This window comes from Zingiber officinale, chromosome 4A (assembly GCF_018446385.1).
Source record: "Zingiber officinale cultivar Zhangliang chromosome 4A, Zo_v1.1, whole genome shotgun sequence".
Classification (NCBI taxonomy): domain Eukaryota; kingdom Viridiplantae; phylum Streptophyta; class Magnoliopsida; order Zingiberales; family Zingiberaceae; genus Zingiber; species Zingiber officinale.
This window is the reverse complement of record NC_055992.1, coordinates 140,753,325-140,770,819: the sequence shown is the minus strand read 5'-3', so window position 1 is coordinate 140,770,819 and position 17,495 is coordinate 140,753,325. Positions and strand designations below refer to the sequence as shown.

The following is a 17,495-nucleotide window of genomic DNA, read 5'->3' as shown; positions in this document are numbered from 1 at the left end:
GACTAGCACATAAATGAGACATTTACCTCGGCTTTGCTGAGATTCGAATCCCAGATTTCATTATGGCAACACCTCATGCGTTAGCCATTAGACCCATCCGAGGGAACATGGTTGGAGTCCTACATGACTTATTTCGGGGAGGTTTCCCATTGAAAATGTTCACAAAAAATATGTGATTGGATTCCTACATGGTATATTGATGTATTCTCTCTCCTTTTTAACAAAAAGTGATTACGCTCATCTTAGGTACTCCTCATAGTCCGTTCCTAATTATGTGAAAAGAGGTAAATCATAAGGTCAACTTATAGCTGATCACTAAATTAGTTAGGGGTGATAGAAATTTTTTTCTTAAGGACATAAATTTATTAAAAATTGAGTCTATTATCATCTAACCAACTGGTACCTCTTTCCCGGAGGCATTTATATGGATAGTCCTGCTCACATTTCTGACGGATTTATTAGAGTATATCATTTTTGTTATATGTTTGAATATTTTCCTACTACATCATTTCTATCCGGCACATTCACTGTTATTATACGTTACGGATGCGTAGGGTTTGGCAGACCTGCTCAAAACCTACCAAACTCAGTTTATGGTCAACACGTATATTTTTCTAACTTCTGAGAATTCAATTTCACTCCCTCGTGGTCGCAGCTAACTTGGATTGATGGACAGATAATCACAATCAATCTAAAAGCACTTTTTGACACAAAGTGATGATCAAGTTGAAGCCTCTTAACTTAATGTTCAAAGATGCTTGTCTAAGAAAGTAGTTGCACATTTCTTGTGTTAATTTTTCAACACAATCATTGGCACTATAAAGATGGCACACATGAGATTCCCTCAAGGACCATGAGACCACTTAGGATTTCTGTAAACACGTCAAGCTAAGTTATATTTTGTGTTATTTAATTTAAACTTATTTGATAAAGTAAATGTGTTGCGTCTAAAATGAATTAAGTAAATGATTGTTGGAACTTTGTTGATGTCCTATTTATTTGGAGGGATGAATGAGAAAAAGGATGAATTGTTAATAAATCGATATTCTTTCCTCTGTTTGCTCATTGTAAAATAAGATACGAACGGACTGGCTCGCTCCAAACTCAACAAATTATGTGCGATCAGGTTTACTTGTGCCCATGAGGTTCAACGAGGCCTCATAACAACGGTATGAGCAGTCTTACCCCCAAGGGTTAAGCATCATGGGTGTCCCATAAGTCATTGTATTAGACGAAGATTCAATAATTTATTTATCTTCCATATCACATAAAGTAGTTCTCAAAGGACCTCGAGGGCTCGAGGTTTACTACAACGGTATGAGCAGTCTTACTGAACGGTCGCAAGGTTCCATTAAAAGGACACGAGCCACTACGAACTCGCAAAAGTCAGATGCAAATCTACTTTTATTTTCTCTCTCTTTGTTTTTCTAAAAAAAGAATTCCACTCTATTTACCTTCTTTTTCCTGAGTAATTTTTTCCATCGAGGAACTTTTCCTTCTTTGATCCGCACCTCTATTAGTTTCTTTTTTACAAGCAGCTAAGCGAGCAGATATGTGTTCGACTTTCTTTTAGGTATATTAAACAAATATAACGAACTTTTCGCTGAGGGAGACACTAAGTTTGTTTAGCAAACCATTAGCTGCTTTCTCGACCACCATCAACTATGCCTTTTATTATTTGATGGATTAGTAGTCATCCATGATTTAACTCCTTCGTATTGTCCGGGATTGATGGGGATGTTGGGGCGTAGTCGCCTTTTGCCGACCTGATTGCGACTATATTAGGGCGATCAAACGAGAAGGGAACTACCACTCATCTTGTTCTTTCCTCTAGCGCAGAGGAGAAATGAGCGAACCAGGCAAACTGATGCCCATCATCAGCAAAGCCTACTGTTCCTCCTCACCGATCACCTTGACAGTGAGGCAGAGGCCTCGCGTCATCAGCGGAGGTGGATTCGTAGTCATGAATTCTACTCAGAACGCAGTCTTCATGGTCGAAGGCTGCAGTTCCCTCGGCGCCAAGGGCCAACTGAGGCTGAAGGACGGCCATGGAGGACTATTACTCTCCATCACTAAGAAGGTCAGAAACCTATAAACTGACCAGACATTGCCTCTAGCTAATGTCTATTCTTCCCTTCTTTTGTGTTTGCAATGCAGGAAAGCATAGTCCAATCTCTAAGCATCCGAAATCGATGGGATGGATACTCCGTCGACTGCGAAGGGGAAAAAAAGTTCATTTTCAGCTTGACTGATCCGAAGTGCCCTATCGGCAAGGAAATCAAGATCCAAATTGAACACCAGGAAGCCACCACCAAAGGCTGCAGGCAGTACTTCCAAGTCAATGGCTCTTTTGTTCATAGAACTTGCAGTATAGAAGATCACAGAGGAAACATCATTGCACAGGTACAGGGACCTTTTACAGAACAAAAAAGATTTTAAGTTTAACATAAAAAGGGTGTTTCTTTGATGTGGAGTAGCTCGGAGCGAAGGGATCGAATGGCAGGGACTGGTACAATGTGACGGTGCAGCCGGGGCATGACCAAGCTTTTGTGATCGGAGTTCTTGCAGTTCTCGACAACATTCATGGAGAGTCAACCAGGTGCTGATGAAGATGACAGAAACATGAATGCTAATGCCTCTGCTAGTTCTAGTTCTAGTTCTAGTGTCCCTATTTACTTATCTGGGTGATTCTGACACGATATAATATGCCTTGTTTGATACATTTGTTGGTTAAGCACTTCCTTTCTTCGCAGTTTTTCGATCAAGTTATATATAGAAGCTACTCAGAAAGAAGTTCTTTATGAATATATCCTAAATAAAGGGAAGCATAACAAATCTATTCAGCAGATGTTTTTGCAGGGTCTTGCAATCAAGGAACAAGTTGATTATGATCTCCATTATAAACACACATAAGTAAAAAAAAAGAAGAAAATAATAGATATTAGAGATAAAATATATCATTTGTGAATTTATCTTCCAGTAGGAATAAAAAAGGCTTGATTAATAATAATAAAATTAAATTTATTTATTCAATGCCATATAGTCGATCCATCTAATAAGATAAAACTTATTATTGTTGCAGACAATAACTCTTCTTTCCTTACCCTTCCAAAGCCATTTGAATAGCAAGGCCATCTTATCATCACCATATAAGAACACCCGATTGTGCCAAACGTCATTTATCAGCATTTACAACATAACTACTATAATATGTAACACGATACAACTTATTAATATAAACTAACTCAACTAGTCAACTAAATTAAAATTATTATAGAACACTGTTATATTAAAATAATTTTTATAAATTTAATAAAAAATATTTAAATTTGATCAAAAATATTTTTCTTTAGTTTAAAATCAAATTAAAATTATCTTATTTTTTAAAGTAATTTTGATTAAGTTAAATGATTTTAATGAAGTTTAAATAGTTTAAATTTGATAACTAATATTTTAATATAAATAGTGCTTCATATATTTTGGTAGATGCTATAATAAATTTAAATAAAAATATTTTAGAGAAAAAATATATTAAAATATATTTTTAAAAAGGCCCTTTATTTTTACCGAATTTTATATATGTTTCTTAATAAAGAGTCAATCAGGAAGGTTTATGTTATGTCATAATGAATAATCACACAACTCCATCCGACACAACCATATACTAACCCTCGCGAACCGGTCCGGCTCAGAGACACCGGCTCACGGCCTATAATTAATAATTTGACGTTGCGTCCGGCCGGTTCAGTCATTATCGCCTTAAAAAAAAATCTCCAAACCCTCACGAAGCTTTTTCTTGATTCCTCCTCGCGCCGTCGCTTGCGTTAGGGTTTTTTTTTCATCTCTTCCTTCTCGTCGCCTCCAAGTTACCTCTCACACCTCCGATCGATTTCTTGCCTTCACTTTGTGCACATCCCGGTCCGTCGGCGTCCCTTCTCGTTCCAACTACGGTACGAGATTTCGTTTTTAAGTTTGCTTTTACATCTGGGAAAGATCCAACATCCTCTCATCCGAATCTTTAAAGTGGTTCGCCTGAATCCTGAGGCAGTTAATCTCTCGTTCTTCCTCCTTTGACGTTGCTTAGAAATAAGGCCATTTATTTCTCCTTGCGAGTACGCCTGGCGTTTAGGATTGTTGATGCTTCCCTTGAAGCTTCTTTTGTCTTGGTTAGGGTAATATTAGATTTTTTTCCTTAAAGCGTGATTTTCCTCTCTCTCTCTCGCTCTCTCGCTCTCCAAGTAGTTACCTTTATATGTCGAGGGCACACAATTTTAGTGTTTAGTGCTCTCTTCTACCTTTCCAATCCTAATAAACTATATTTTCCTTGTTAGATGGTGTATATAATCTCTTTAAAGCTGGATGGAGCTGTCCATTTAAGTTAGTCTCAAGCTGTTCCTTAAAATTCATATTCATATTTGGTTCTGACTGCCTATCTAAACCCCTCACATATCAGCCCTTAGTATACCAGCTTGATACCCAAATATGTGATCTCTCTCTGTTTGATACACACACACACAATATAATATACACGTCGTGCCTGTGGCGTGTGTAATACATAATTTGCGCGTGTATATAGATGTTAATGTATATCTTGTATAGTGTGTGTACACATATTGTGAGCGTAGATTAAACTTTTTTTTGAATTGGGAAAGAAATTATAAACTAAGTTTTTTCAATTAAGTGCTAAGATTGTATGTAGGAAATATTATTTCAGCAATGAAAAAAAGAGTATTAGATATCTTGGATCTATAATTTAATAAAGTGAAGATATTGGTGAAATGTCTGTTAATAAAACAGAAATTAGGTGGGCTTTGAGAGTCTTGTGAGATGGTGGTGTGCCTGGTAGGCTAAAAATGAAAAACATTATGATTGTGGTGTGGTCAATCACACTTTATGGGTTATTGTTTGGAACCAACAAACACATTAAACTAGTATAACATAGATGGGAATTCTAAGATGAAAGGCGAGGTTACTGGAAAAAAAATATTGACCTTATGTGGCAGCTAAGAAAAGGGCATAGAAACTGATATACGATAGATGAGAATGCTAAGATAAATGAGTGAAGTTAGTGGAAAAAATGTAATATTAGATTTCCTCTTCAAGTTCAATTAAGTAAAGCTATAATAGTTGATAAAATTAGAAAAATTTAGGCTAACACTGTATAAATATGTTCAAATAAGACCATTATAGAGATTTTATAATTAGTCAAGTTAGAGTCAATAAACTACAAAGTGTGAGCGATTGAGAGATACCAAAAAGGTTCTTAATGTAACTAAAAGGGATTCGAAATATCTACACATTAGTAGTAATGTTGTTTTACATAAGGTTAATCGGGTAAGATCCATCTAGCCTGTCCTAAATATCACCGTTGTATTTTAAGGTCATGCAAATTTTATGGGGTCTTTATTTGCAACTTTTAGTCCAATTATGGCTCTAAATGCTCCATAAACTTGTTTCTTTGTACAGATATGGTTGAAATCGGAAAGCGCCAGCAGAGAGATAATGACTATGAAGGAAAACAACAGAAGAAAAGACTGGGTTATAAGGATAATACTAGTGATAGTGAGCTGGTTGTATATCGTATTCTTTGTCCAGTTGGTGTTATTGGTGGAGTGATTGGCAAGAGTGGTAAAGTCATAAACAACATAAGGAAGGAGACACATGCTAAAATCCAAATTGTTGATCCTTTTCCTGGTGCGGATAAGAGGGTTATTACTATTTATTGCTATGTTAGGGAGAAGAATCATATTGATATTGATGAAGATGTTCTCGAACCTCTCTGTCCTGCTCAGGATGCATTACTGAAGGTCCATGAGGCTATAGTAAATGTTCTCGATAACTCTAATGACACTGAAAGGTCACACAAACATGAGTGTCATATGCTTGTGCCAGCAAGTCAATCTGCAAATATCATTGGTAAGTCTGGGACTACCATCAAGAAGCTGAGATCCAAGACTGGAGCAAACATCCAAATCATGTCAAAGGATCCCGCTAATGCTGCACATTCCTGTGCAATGAGTTATGATAACTTTCTTCAGGTAATAAAACATATTCATATCAGTGAAATGAGTAGGATCATAAGATGTTGTTAACTCATTTCTCTGTATTTTATAGGATTTTGTTTTTTGAGGTTTGATTAACTGATACACTTATATTTTTTGAAAGAATATTCTATGTAATGAACACAAAATATGCAGCAAGTTCACCTCCAATTTGCCATCGACTCTTTCATACAGCTATTGATTGGGTAACATATAGATATTATTTCAATTTTTATAAACTCAATGGAGATGATAACTGGCTATTGGTCTGTCAGCTTACTGTGAAATGATGGAAGTAACCCATAAAAAGTTTATTGCAGTCATTCTGTTAGCATATGATCTTTCTCTAGAAATGGAAATTGCATTCCTTTTAGTAGTAATCTTTGTAATTCATTGATACCATTGTAAATCCACATCTTGTTAGATAATTAACATGAAATCTGTTTTTGCAGTGCCAAGGTGTTTTTTGAAAAATGTTGTCACCCAACAGTATACAACCTATCTCACTCTTTGAATTGCAATTGCATTTTAGTCCTGTTTCTAAACTTTTTTCCAAGTAATCTCATCCTTTGATTTAGGCAATCCGTGGAAACCGTAAGATATTTTAACTCAAAATCATTCCCAATGTCCATACTGAACTATCTACAAGTTTGAGTAGCCTAAAATTGTAATTGTGAACACTTAAAGATCGAATCAGTTTCTAATTTTTGTAACTCATTGATTCTTTCTTTGGGACACATCTCTTTTGGTGGTGAATATGATCTCTGTTTCTGCAATCCCACCCTGATTTTTGGAAAAAGGATTATGTTCTCCCAATATATGACCATCTTAACCCTTCCTTTGCTCAGAAGTCAACCTATCTTATTCTCTTGTTATTTGCCCAAAATGTGTTACCTTGGATGATCCACCTTTCATTATTTTAATGTCAAATTCGTTTGGAAGGATATTATGCTCTTCTGAATCTAAGTGTTATTCATCTTGTAAATCTTAATACAAACCTTTTTGTTTAAACTCAATTCCTGTTGAAGACTGTCAGACACCAGAATTAATTCCTTTGATTATGCACATAATAGACTATTCTGAAAGATTGGGAACCTAAAGTATGATAATTCAACCGTTACACAAGTTTTTTCCTTTATCTGCCTGCTGCCTTTTTGGTTTCAGCAACTGTTTTCATTCTGGAATGTCATCATATGCAATTATGTCACCTTAAAAGACTGTCTAGGCTTTTAGCCTGACGCATCAATATGTTCACAAACAATTCTCTCATATCATGTTATAGTTTGATGTCAGCTTGATTAAAGCACAAGTAGCACAAGGATGCTACCTCAAATCTCATCTTTCTATCTGTACTTCTGCACAGATTACTGGTGATGCTGAAGCAGTTGAAACAGCATTAACTGCTATTTCTGCTATCATGTACAAATTCTCACCCAAAGAAGAAATTTCTCTCGATACCTCAATTCCTGATCTACCACCCATTATAATTCCTTCAGATGTTCCTATAATTCCAGCTGGCAGCCTCTATTCCCATACAGACTCTCTTTTGTCTCCTGGATCAGTGCCACCGGTCATACCTGCATCTCGCTTCTCATCTGAAATTTCTGGTTTTACTGATACAACGAATGTATGGCCATTCTTACCATCAACTGTTCCTATTGTTCCTGGATATGGTGCTCCAACTCATTCAGAGGACCTGGTCCTCCAAGTTCTATGCCCATCGGATAAGATTGGACGTGTAATCGGCAAGGGAGGGAGCACCATAAAGAGCATAAGGCAATCCAGTGGTGCAACTATAAGTGTTGATGACAAGAAGGATGATACTGATGAGTGTATTATCACAGTCACCTCTACTGAGGTTAGAAATGTTTTCTTCCCTCGTTTTCATGCTTCCTTGTCACACAATTATCTAACATATTTTGAGATCTTGACTCTCACTGTGCAGTCGACCAATGATGTGAAATCTTCTGCAATCGAAGCTGTTTTGCTGCTTCAAGAAAAGATTAATGATCAAGATGACAACAATGCTAATATCCGTCTTCTTGTTCCTTCAAAAGCCATAGGATGCTTGATAGGAAAGAGTGGTTCCATTATAAATGACATGCGAAAGTCGACTAAGGCAATTATTTACATATCCAAGGGGAAAAAACCCAAAAATGCTTCTTCTGACTCTGAGCTTGTGGAGGTTTGCTTGTTTCTGGACTCTCAGGTTTATTATATTTGGCTTCACCTTTCATATCTTGGTCCTTTATGATGGCAGGTGTCTGGGGAGGTAGGGAGGTTGCGTGATGCACTTCGGCAAGTTGTATTTAGGCTCAGAGAAGATTCTTTGAAAGATAAGGAGAGTAATCAGAATGTTCACAAGGATACCAATCAGAACGTTCCTCTTCATTCTAGCAGTTTGTCAGTATCGCAAGTGTTACCTGAAAATCCACCTCGTGCACCGCTGAACTATGACCATAGAGTAGAAGCTGAGAGGGGACTGGGAGGATTCTCTGGCAGTAGTTTATATGGTTACAACACAATGCCGGTATACCTCCTTCTATAATCTAATTATCCTTTTATTATGATTGAGGTTGTGATATAGTAGTTTTTCTTGCCCTTCATTATGAAAATAATTTCATTATGTTTCTATCTTTGCACTCACTCATGTTAATGCGTGCATGGTCACCAACTTATGTTCTGATAACATTCTGTGCTCTCTATCAAGGCTAGAGATAGTTATGGATCACTGTCTTCGTATTCATCGAAGTCTTATGGAGGAGGGTATGAAATTTTATATCAATCTGTCCTATCTTAAATTTTACTAGTCTAGTATGTACCATCAATAAAATAAATTATTCTCTGATCTTTTCTCTGGTTGCAGATTACCTGCATATTTTGATATAGTGATTCCTCCAGGAGCCTTGTCAAAAGTAATGGGAAAAGGAGGCACAAACCTTGATAATATCAGAAAGGTGAGTTTTTACTAATCACCGTCATATTTTAACTATGTTTATTTGGTTTTATAGTAGTGAGGAACATGAAAAGCTTTTGATTGGTTTGTGGTTTTGTTGTCTAAGTGTTTTTAGTTGTAATATAACTTCAGATTCTTCATGTTTTTCTTATAATGCCCCTAAACATTTATTTGTTGACTATTTCACATTCTCATGTTATGTAAAATCTATAGAAGGAAGATACGTTTGACATACCACACTAAGGGATTTCAGGAACTTTTTTTTTATCTTGGGACTGTTAGGTAAGTTAGAGGAAGATCAAGCTAGTCTTTCCGTTGATATTCCTATTTGTTCATTCCATTTCAAAGCTAAAATTGAACTGAACCAAGCTGAAGCTTTTGATTTGATTAGTTTCATACAAAAGAATTGGTTTGATTTGAAAATGTCTAAATAAGTTTTGGTTTCAAATTGAATTGGCCCAAATTTAATATAACTAAAAATCTGTTTCTTAATTACGTATGTGTATTGGCTATCTATTAAAATGTTAGTAGTTTGCTGGTTAAAGTAGCAAATAGTTATTTGGTTTACACGAAACCAAACTCTACCACAAAAAAAAAAGATGTTTGGTTTAATTTTGAGTGTAGTTTTATTTGGTGGATAGACACTCCTATTCATTCTTCGATGCTTTAGCAAGAAAGACAGTTGACTTGGTACAATTGTTCTTATTAATATGAAGTAATATAGTATTCAATTGGAAGTCGTGTCTCCAAAGTGAATGTAATTAAAAAATAAATAAATTAAATATATATGCACATGATGGTTTGTTAAATATACAATTGTTCTCATTTTTAACTAGATATTATAGAAGACACCTCCCTGGTACCATTTATTAGGACTGCGAGGGATAGTGACTGAATGGTAAGAGGGGGATATAACATTTGATTAAGACTTATGCTCTTGCTATTAGCTCAGCATGGTCAATCAAACAATTAATACAATGGAAATTAACAAGACAAGAAAAAAAATGCTAACACTTCATTATAATGTGGTTCGGGATCATTTTTCCTATTCCACAGCATATGACTCTTCAGCGAATTACTCTTCTTGGTGAAGAAAAGCCTCTTACAATTTTCTTTAGGCTAATATTATACAAAGAGAACTCAAAATAATAAAGTATAATAAGAACAATAAGTTTAAATGCTAGCCTTCAAACGACTTTTGTGGTTCTCCTTTTGTATAACATTTAAACAATTTCAGTTTCGCTTTTATATAACATTTAAGCATTTAAACAATTGCAAGTTTCCTCTTTCAATTTATCATTAACTCTATTCTGTGACGGGTTCTTTTTTTTTCTTTCCAGTTTGGATTTTTGATTTCTCATCTCACCTATTAATTGGTCACTTAATGATAATTACTAATTTTCTGTTTCATATTACAGATATCAGGGGCTCATGTGGAAGTTGTGGACTCAAAAACATCTCCCTTTGAACGAGTTGCACGTATTTCTGGTACCGCCGAGCAGAAGCGTACAGCAGAGAACCTAATTCAGGCTTTCATCATGTCTACTTAAGATTATAGTCGAGCACCAGAGTAGGTGAATTAAGTTGTTTTATGGCTCACTTGAACTTTTCCATAGTCCTCTTAGGTTGGGGAACAACGGGCGACTACTCTCACTGTGTGGTGTACCAAATTGATTAGTGACCATCTGGACCATCAGTACTCTTTCAATACTCTTATCATAGAATTTCTCTGCTCAACTTCCTCGTTTTGATGTATCTTGTGAATTTTAACTGCATCGTTGACATGCTCCTGTCTGAAAAGTCTTTGCTGACTGTTCTTAATACTTTTTAATCTGATAAACTCGTGCTTCTCCTTCGTCACGGAGCTTTATCCGTTAACAGGAAGAGCGATGTGTTTATTCATTGCTCTGTACCTGATACTCGCTCACCTGTGAAACTTAAAAAATGGGGGTGGCTACTCATAGTTGGTGCTGAATATAACATTTTTTGGCTCTTGATCTGCAGTTATCATCAATAGACTTCAGTCTCTAGTTTCTTTATTTGCCCTTCTCTTTTCGTAGCTGATCTTCATTCATTTCATGTGCTCATCCATCCTCACCTTTCTATATTTCTCAAACAAAACCCCCAACTTTTTGTTGGATGGAATTCATGGCGGTTGACACTTCAGTATTAGTTATCGGGTATTGCTTCCAACACTCTGTCACTCTTGCTTTTCTTTGCTGATCGTCATTCACTTCATGTGCTCATATCCATCCCCAGTTTCCTATCTTTCTATATTAATTAAACAAGCAGCCCTCCAATTTTTTGTTGGATGCTTTAGTATTAGTTACCAGGTACTGCCTCCCACACTTCTTCACTCGCGTTTTCTTACTTTGTTTGGAAACTTGACTCGTGGTGGAGCCTGAACCTGCTGAGGCTTCGAGATACGGAGAGTCAATGTTGTCTGGCTGCAGCAAATATTGATCAAAGGGCAGGCAAGCTCCAGTAGATCAAACTGAAAACATTTTGTTTTGTTCTTTTTATTCTTTGGACATCGTTGGAGATCGCCATCCTGTTTAATAATTTCATGATACTGGTCATTTTAATTGTGTGGTAATGTCTAAAAGGAGCTTTGTTTGGATTAGGTTCCTGCCAAGTCTTGCATTCTTTTTTGGCCATCGGTTGAAGCCACCACTAATTAACTTTTTTTCAATCTCTCCCATGCAAGTAATGGAATTAAAATAAAGATGTCACTGGAATCTTGGCTGTGCCTCTTGATCCATTAAGGATGAGACAGTTGCCTGATGTGTTGAAATTAAGGATGAGACAGTTGCCTCTTAACAACTACAAAGTTAATACAACTCTGTTATTCAATTTGATAAGAGTTTGTTTAATACCCACAAGGTCAAGAATAATTTATTAAATTAAATGAATACGTTTGATTATATTTATCAATAAATTTTTATTAACATGATAAATAAATGTTTTTTTAAATGAAAAAAATTAAATAATTAAAAAAACTTAAATTAACAGTTAGACAAGTTGGCACAAGGAATTAGATACTCACCCATCGATGTATATATATGGTGAACTATATAAGTATTGTTTAACGAAATAATCACGAAGAATGTCTAATATTTGAAATTGAGGGTTTATTTGTTTTGACAAAAAAAAAAAAAAGAAGAAAAGAAGAGGAGAAGATGGACTAATAATATTTGAAATTGAGGGTTTATTTGTTTTGACAAAAAAAAAAAAAAGAAGAAAAGAAGAGGAGAAGATGGACTAATAATATTTGAAATTGAGGGTTTATTTGTTTTTGACAAAAAAATAAAAATGAAAAGAAAAGAAGAGGAGAAGAAAAATGGAGCTCGGGCAAAGGCCAGCTTTTTTAGGAAGAAAATCCACATTTGCAATTCTAAAAGAATGAGCTATAATATACTTTTCCTGTAAATCTAAAATTCTGCATTCACTAATTAGTTCATCCAATATACAAGCAAACTAAAAGTTATTGTAAAGAATGGTTAATCAATCCTTTGATGCATATGAACCCTCGACTCTTCCATATGCGAAGTCTATCTTCGACGGCGGTTGTCTTAACTGCCTCAATACTTTTGTCCTAACGGTCCTATACATTTTATACAACCTTTTCCTATCTCCTACAGATTTTGAGTCATCAAACTGCCAACCTGATGAGCCATATAATCCTTTGGACTATAATTCTTGGTCGTAGACCAGACATCATTTATAGGTGGAATTTCATGGATTCCACCTGTATAATAAGTAGGGTTCATAAAATTTTATTTATGAATGATATAGTTCATCTTCTGGATTATTTTTTTTTTGTAATCCAGAAAATCTATGCCCACCTGATGATGATGCTTTGTAGTCCGTGGATCATCCGAGATGGCATGGGACGAAAGTTGCTGCAATGAGGTCACCGGGTCGAAACTCAGTGGCAATGGGAGAATAAATCCCCTATTCCTGTATCCCATCCGGTCCGTCCCATGTTAGTTCGGGTGCTGCGATTTACCTCCCTCACAATGACCATGGGTCCGGTCGGTGGGGGCCCTGGGGGCGAGGATTTCGCCTTTTGCTGCAATTGGTTACCATTCTAAGGCTGACCCCGCAGATCATCCGAGTTGGTATGTGGCGGGTGTTGCCACAATGAGGTCGCAGGGTCAATCCTTGGGGCAGCTGGGGAATAAATCCCCTATCCCCGTATTACACCTTGTCCGTCACATGCTCGTTCAGATGTTACGATTTACCTTCCTCGTGATGATCTTGGATTGAGTACGGCGGGAGCGCTGAAGACGAGCATTTCACCTTTTGCCACGATTATCACTCTAAGGCTGCTCCACCACCATCTTGCTGCTCCCGCCTTGCAGTTCTTCAAAATGTCCTGTACCATCATTGTTTAATCTTTCCATACCTTTAAGCTATTGGTCTTACTATCTTGACCACTCTAAGTCCTTAAAGCACTCAAACACATATCAAATTATAAATCAATATCTAACTTAAACCTTTTATTCAACTATCAAAATTTAAGATCATATTGGACCACTAGAGGTACGATTGCACAACACCAATCAACTAATCTAGGGGCAGAGATCTTAAATTTTGAGTAGGAATTCTGTAATCCAAAATTCTTGGACCCCTGTCAATATGTCCATCTCTATCTATTCATTGATTGGTACCCTACGTGTTAAACAAATAGGATACAATTCATCCCACCAACAAATTTAAGGGCTTCTCCTGATCCAAAAAATCAGGGATCAAGAATCTGACTCCATTAAGTGCCAATTAGCTAGTTTGAACTAGTCTACTAGTCAGACACTTTAAAACCTAAGCTGTGCCAATTTTTAAATTTACTCAAAATTATAAAAACTTTCAAGTTTTTTTAAAGTTTATAGAGGTTTATTTTCCCTATCTACTTGAGAAAAATGAAATTTGTTTAAAAATTCCTCCAATTTTTATGTTACCATTTCACTAAAATTAGCTACACTGTTCAATGAATCTTGATCCAAAAATGCTAGTTTGGCGACGGGCAATGCGCAGCCATGGTGGTCTCCTCTCTCTGCCGCCTCCCCGCTGCCCCTGGACAATCCCCTTTCTCTCCTCGTCCGATCCTCCTGCGTTCCTCAACTTCGCGTTCTCCTGGCCAAAGCCGCGCCCCTCGTCGCCGCCAAGTTCTCCCCTGGGCTACTGAAGGAACGTGGGGATCTGCCTCGCCAATCCCGATGACAACGTCCGTGGCACTTCGTGTCGGTTCCTCGTCTCTCGAGCGTTCGTATGATGGATGGTTTCGTGCTTTCAGATCTTTTCGGCTTCAAGGCTCGATGTCCCCGGCGCTTGGCAAATGCCTCAGGTGAGTGTAATCGCCTTGCTGCACTTGTCTTTCCTTGTTGAAAAAGTAAACGAGTTTGATGTGCTAAAAACTGAACATCTGTGGATTGTTCCATTTCATTCTGTCATTTTGTGCCTGATTGCTTGAAGTAAAGGTGGATTCATTTACAGTTGCGGCATGTACCGTATTGTTTCCATTGGTTTCATCTAAATTCCTTTGTAATTGGTGTCTTAGTGTGATGGTTTTGATGATAATGAATAAGAAGTGGGAATTTGATGCTCTATTTTGAATGTTTCTGATGAAAAACTTTGGATTTGACGTTTCAATACTTCTAATCTTGTAGATTGGGATTAGATAAAATCGATCATAATCAAAGCATATTGCTAAGCCAGTTAAACACCAGGCGAAACAGAGTCTTTTTCCAATTTCTTCAAACACAGAATGGAAGTTTAGTTCTTGTGATTAAGATTTGTTTTCCATCAAGGAATTAAGCTTCCTTGAATGATCAGAAAGCTTAAGAGTACAAGTTATTTTAAATTATCATTTTTTGGAATTATTGTCCTATAAAAGGTAATTTAGGTCAGACCAATAAATACTTCAGTTAGACGATTTTAAATTATAGTAAATACGCACATTAAATAAAGAAGAGAAAGATAAAAAAAAACAAGACTTGGCTAATAATAATAAAAAAGGATAAAATTTATTTAAATATACATGATGATATAGTATGGGGATAACACCTAACACCCAATGACGTAAGAGGATCCATAGGCTTGATTGTTGTTGCTGTATAAAAGGTAATTTAGGTCAATACTTTAATTAATTGATTAAATGATTTGAGATATATGATCTTTGAATATCTATGTTTTCTTTGTTTTTTTATAATATTTCATTATGATAATATTTTCATATTATTGTAGTGTGTACAATAGGTTAAACAACTGTTACTTATTATTGTTTAAATAATTGTTACTCTTATTCTAATTAGTTTTTTATTTATGCTAAATCCAAACTCTTTTGAATGTATTTCACCAAATGTATTCATTCAGTGAACTTTCAATCTTATGGTATTTGAAATACTTAAAGTTTTGGAGAAAAAGAATATATCAGCATCTAGGACTTGTGAGAAAGGCTCTTCCTCTTCTTCTCTTGGCAATGGACATATTTTCTTGTGTTATGCTTGTTTGCATGTCTTTGCATTTTGATGAATTTTAACAAAAGAGCAAGATGCAAAGTCACGAAGAAAAAACCATAATACGATACGAGATGTGCACCAATAGGAGATGTGGATCGATAAGGAAAGAAGGGAAAGAGCCTACCTCATAAATCCTAGATGTTGTTATATTCTCCTCTTATAGAACATTTCGTTTTTCTAGTTTCCATGGAATAAATTGGTGGAGGTAGAGAGTTCATCAAATAGATAAATTAAAATATTTGGTCAAATACAACCTATAGTGATTAGCATTAGTTTATATAAAAGGTCAATTAATTATTGTGAGCAAAATAGTTGCTTAAATTAGAATAAGTAAAGTAATTGTTTAATGTATTATACTCACCATAATAATATTTAAAATGACCATAATTAAATATATTCTAAAATACTTTAAATATAATAAATTAACTATGAGCATTTTAAATGCTTATAATAGATTTTTTTTCTTATTTAAATAAAACCAAAACCAATATTATAAAATCATTGTGAGAGAATTATTAAAATTTTCTTTTACTGAATAATTATAGTAAAGACAATAGAGTTTTTACTAACTTAATCCTCCTAAAATTGAGTATTTATCAAAGAATGATTACAAATGACACTTCTGGTTAAGACATACTTTCTCTGATTCTAGTTTGTCACATGGCTATAGAAGTTTGTTTCGAATTGATGATTAAAATTTTTTCTCAGCTACTGTCAAACACGAAAATCTTGGATATTGGATCTTCAATTTTTGATATGTTTTTCTGTTTGCTACCGAAGTTATCCTATCTTTTATGAACTTCTTCTTCAGGGTGGTATAGAGGGAGAAGAAGACTCTAGGATTGCCGCCTTTAGGGAATTGAAAGAAGAAACAGGAGTTACATCTGCAGAGATCCTTGCCGAGGTGACTGATCTATAATAGCATTTCTTCTCATTTTAGTTTGGGATGGAACAAATTGTTGATTGTTCAAATCGGCTGAGGATATACTATGTAAATTAGCCATGCTATTAGCATGTTTTTATTGTCAATTTAAACTATTAAATGATACAATATATCAATCTTAGCCTTGTTTTAGTGGGATTAATTCATGTGATCTTAGCTAAGAACAGGTGGTTTAAAATTTAAATAGCATTCGATGAGTTCTATTGGGTTGGTTGATATATAGTATGCCGTATTTTTTTCGCTTGGATTTTTTAATCTTCATTCGATTAGAAGAAGCAAGTGAGCATAAGTTGCCTCAATTCCGTGACTGCAGGTTCCTTACTGGTTAACCTATGATTTCCCTCCAGAAGCAAAGGAAAAGCTGAACAAACTATGGGGATAGACTGGAAAGGTCAAGCGCAAAAGTAGTAAGCATTCCGATGTTCCTGATGAATTTTCTATTCCTTTCAAATTGTAATGAAGAGGCTGGTTAACATAGGCATCGGAACAACACACGATTAACCGATGTGGTATTCGGAAAAAAAGAGTACATAAAAATAGTGACACATCTTATGTAGTACCCCGATGAGAATGTCTGTTTCTTTCTCTTTTGGTCTACGCTACAATGTGTATTACCTGTTTGAGGTAGTAGAGGAAAGGTTTAACCCCTTGCAATAGTGCAGTTGTATGAATAGAATTTAACCCACTTACCACTAGAGCAAACAACTATTGGTAGAATGTTCGTTTCCTCTTTGAACATTTCAATTTTTTTGTTAGACATTCTTCCTTCGAAATGTAGTAGTTAACGACACTAGGCTTAGGCTTCGACAAATGCTGAACTACACTAGATTTTGAAGTTGTTTTGTCTTAGCTTATGTCTAGAAAGGTTCATTGCGAAATATATTGATTATTATCACTCATTTAGGAAAATTGGTTATGATCTCATTCTCTATAGCCAAGTCCGCGTCAATGTGCAGGTTTCTATTTTATTCACCGGAGACTAAGATGAAATTAATCTCACTGGGGATGGAAGTGAGAAGCCAGAATTTGTACAATAA

At 35.7% G+C, this 17,495-nt stretch overlaps 2 protein-coding genes and 1 pseudogene across 3 annotated transcripts; all 3 read left to right on the top strand.

Moving 5' to 3' along the window:
• Positions 1-1,814: 1,814 nt before the first annotated feature.
• LOC121973732 (protein LURP-one-related 6-like) lies at positions 1,815-2,745 on the top strand. Its single transcript, XM_042525107.1, has 3 exons — positions 1,815-2,080; positions 2,158-2,403; positions 2,478-2,745. The coding sequence occupies exons 1-3, from the start codon at positions 1,847-1,849 to the stop codon at positions 2,604-2,606; spliced, it is 609 nt and encodes a 202-aa protein (XP_042381041.1). The 5' UTR covers positions 1,815-1,846; the 3' UTR covers positions 2,607-2,745.
• A 1,005-nt stretch (positions 2,746-3,750) lies between these two features.
• LOC121971501 (KH domain-containing protein At4g18375-like) lies at positions 3,751-10,852 on the top strand. Of its 2 annotated transcripts, none has more exons than XM_042522801.1 (8): positions 3,751-3,866; positions 5,467-6,038; positions 7,405-7,899; positions 7,987-8,226; positions 8,302-8,571; positions 8,752-8,807; positions 8,908-8,998; positions 10,416-10,852. In XM_042522801.1, the coding sequence occupies exons 2-8, from the start codon at positions 5,469-5,471 to the stop codon at positions 10,545-10,547; spliced, it is 1,854 nt and encodes a 617-aa protein (XP_042378735.1). In that variant the 5' UTR covers positions 3,751-3,866; positions 5,467-5,468; the 3' UTR covers positions 10,548-10,852. The 2 variants fall into 2 exon arrangements, with proteins under 2 accessions (XP_042378735.1, XP_042378734.1); XM_042522800.1 differs by having other exon boundaries at positions 3,752-3,950.
• A 3,171-nt stretch (positions 10,853-14,023) lies between these two features.
• LOC121972853 lies at positions 14,024-17,495 on the top strand (annotated as a pseudogene).

Excerpts from the sequence above, each read along its gene's own strand:
- LOC121973732 (XM_042525107.1), top strand. The coding sequence starts at position 1,847 with ATGAGCGAACCAGGCAAACTGATGCCCATCATCAGCAAAGCCTACTGT. Across the intron at positions 2,081-2,157 it reads TACTCTCCATCACTAAGAAG|GAAAGCATAGTCCAATCTCT; the intron begins GTCAGAAACCTA and ends TTTGCAATGCAG. Across the intron at positions 2,404-2,477 it reads GAGGAAACATCATTGCACAG|CTCGGAGCGAAGGGATCGAA; the intron begins GTACAGGGACCT and ends GATGTGGAGTAG.
- LOC121971501 (XM_042522801.1), top strand. The coding sequence starts at position 5,469 with ATGGTTGAAATCGGAAAGCGCCAGCAGAGAGATAATGACTATGAAGGA. Across the intron at positions 6,039-7,404 it reads GTTATGATAACTTTCTTCAG|ATTACTGGTGATGCTGAAGC; the intron begins GTAATAAAACAT and ends ACTTCTGCACAG. Across the intron at positions 8,999-10,415 it reads ACCTTGATAATATCAGAAAG|ATATCAGGGGCTCATGTGGA; the intron begins GTGAGTTTTTAC and ends TTCATATTACAG.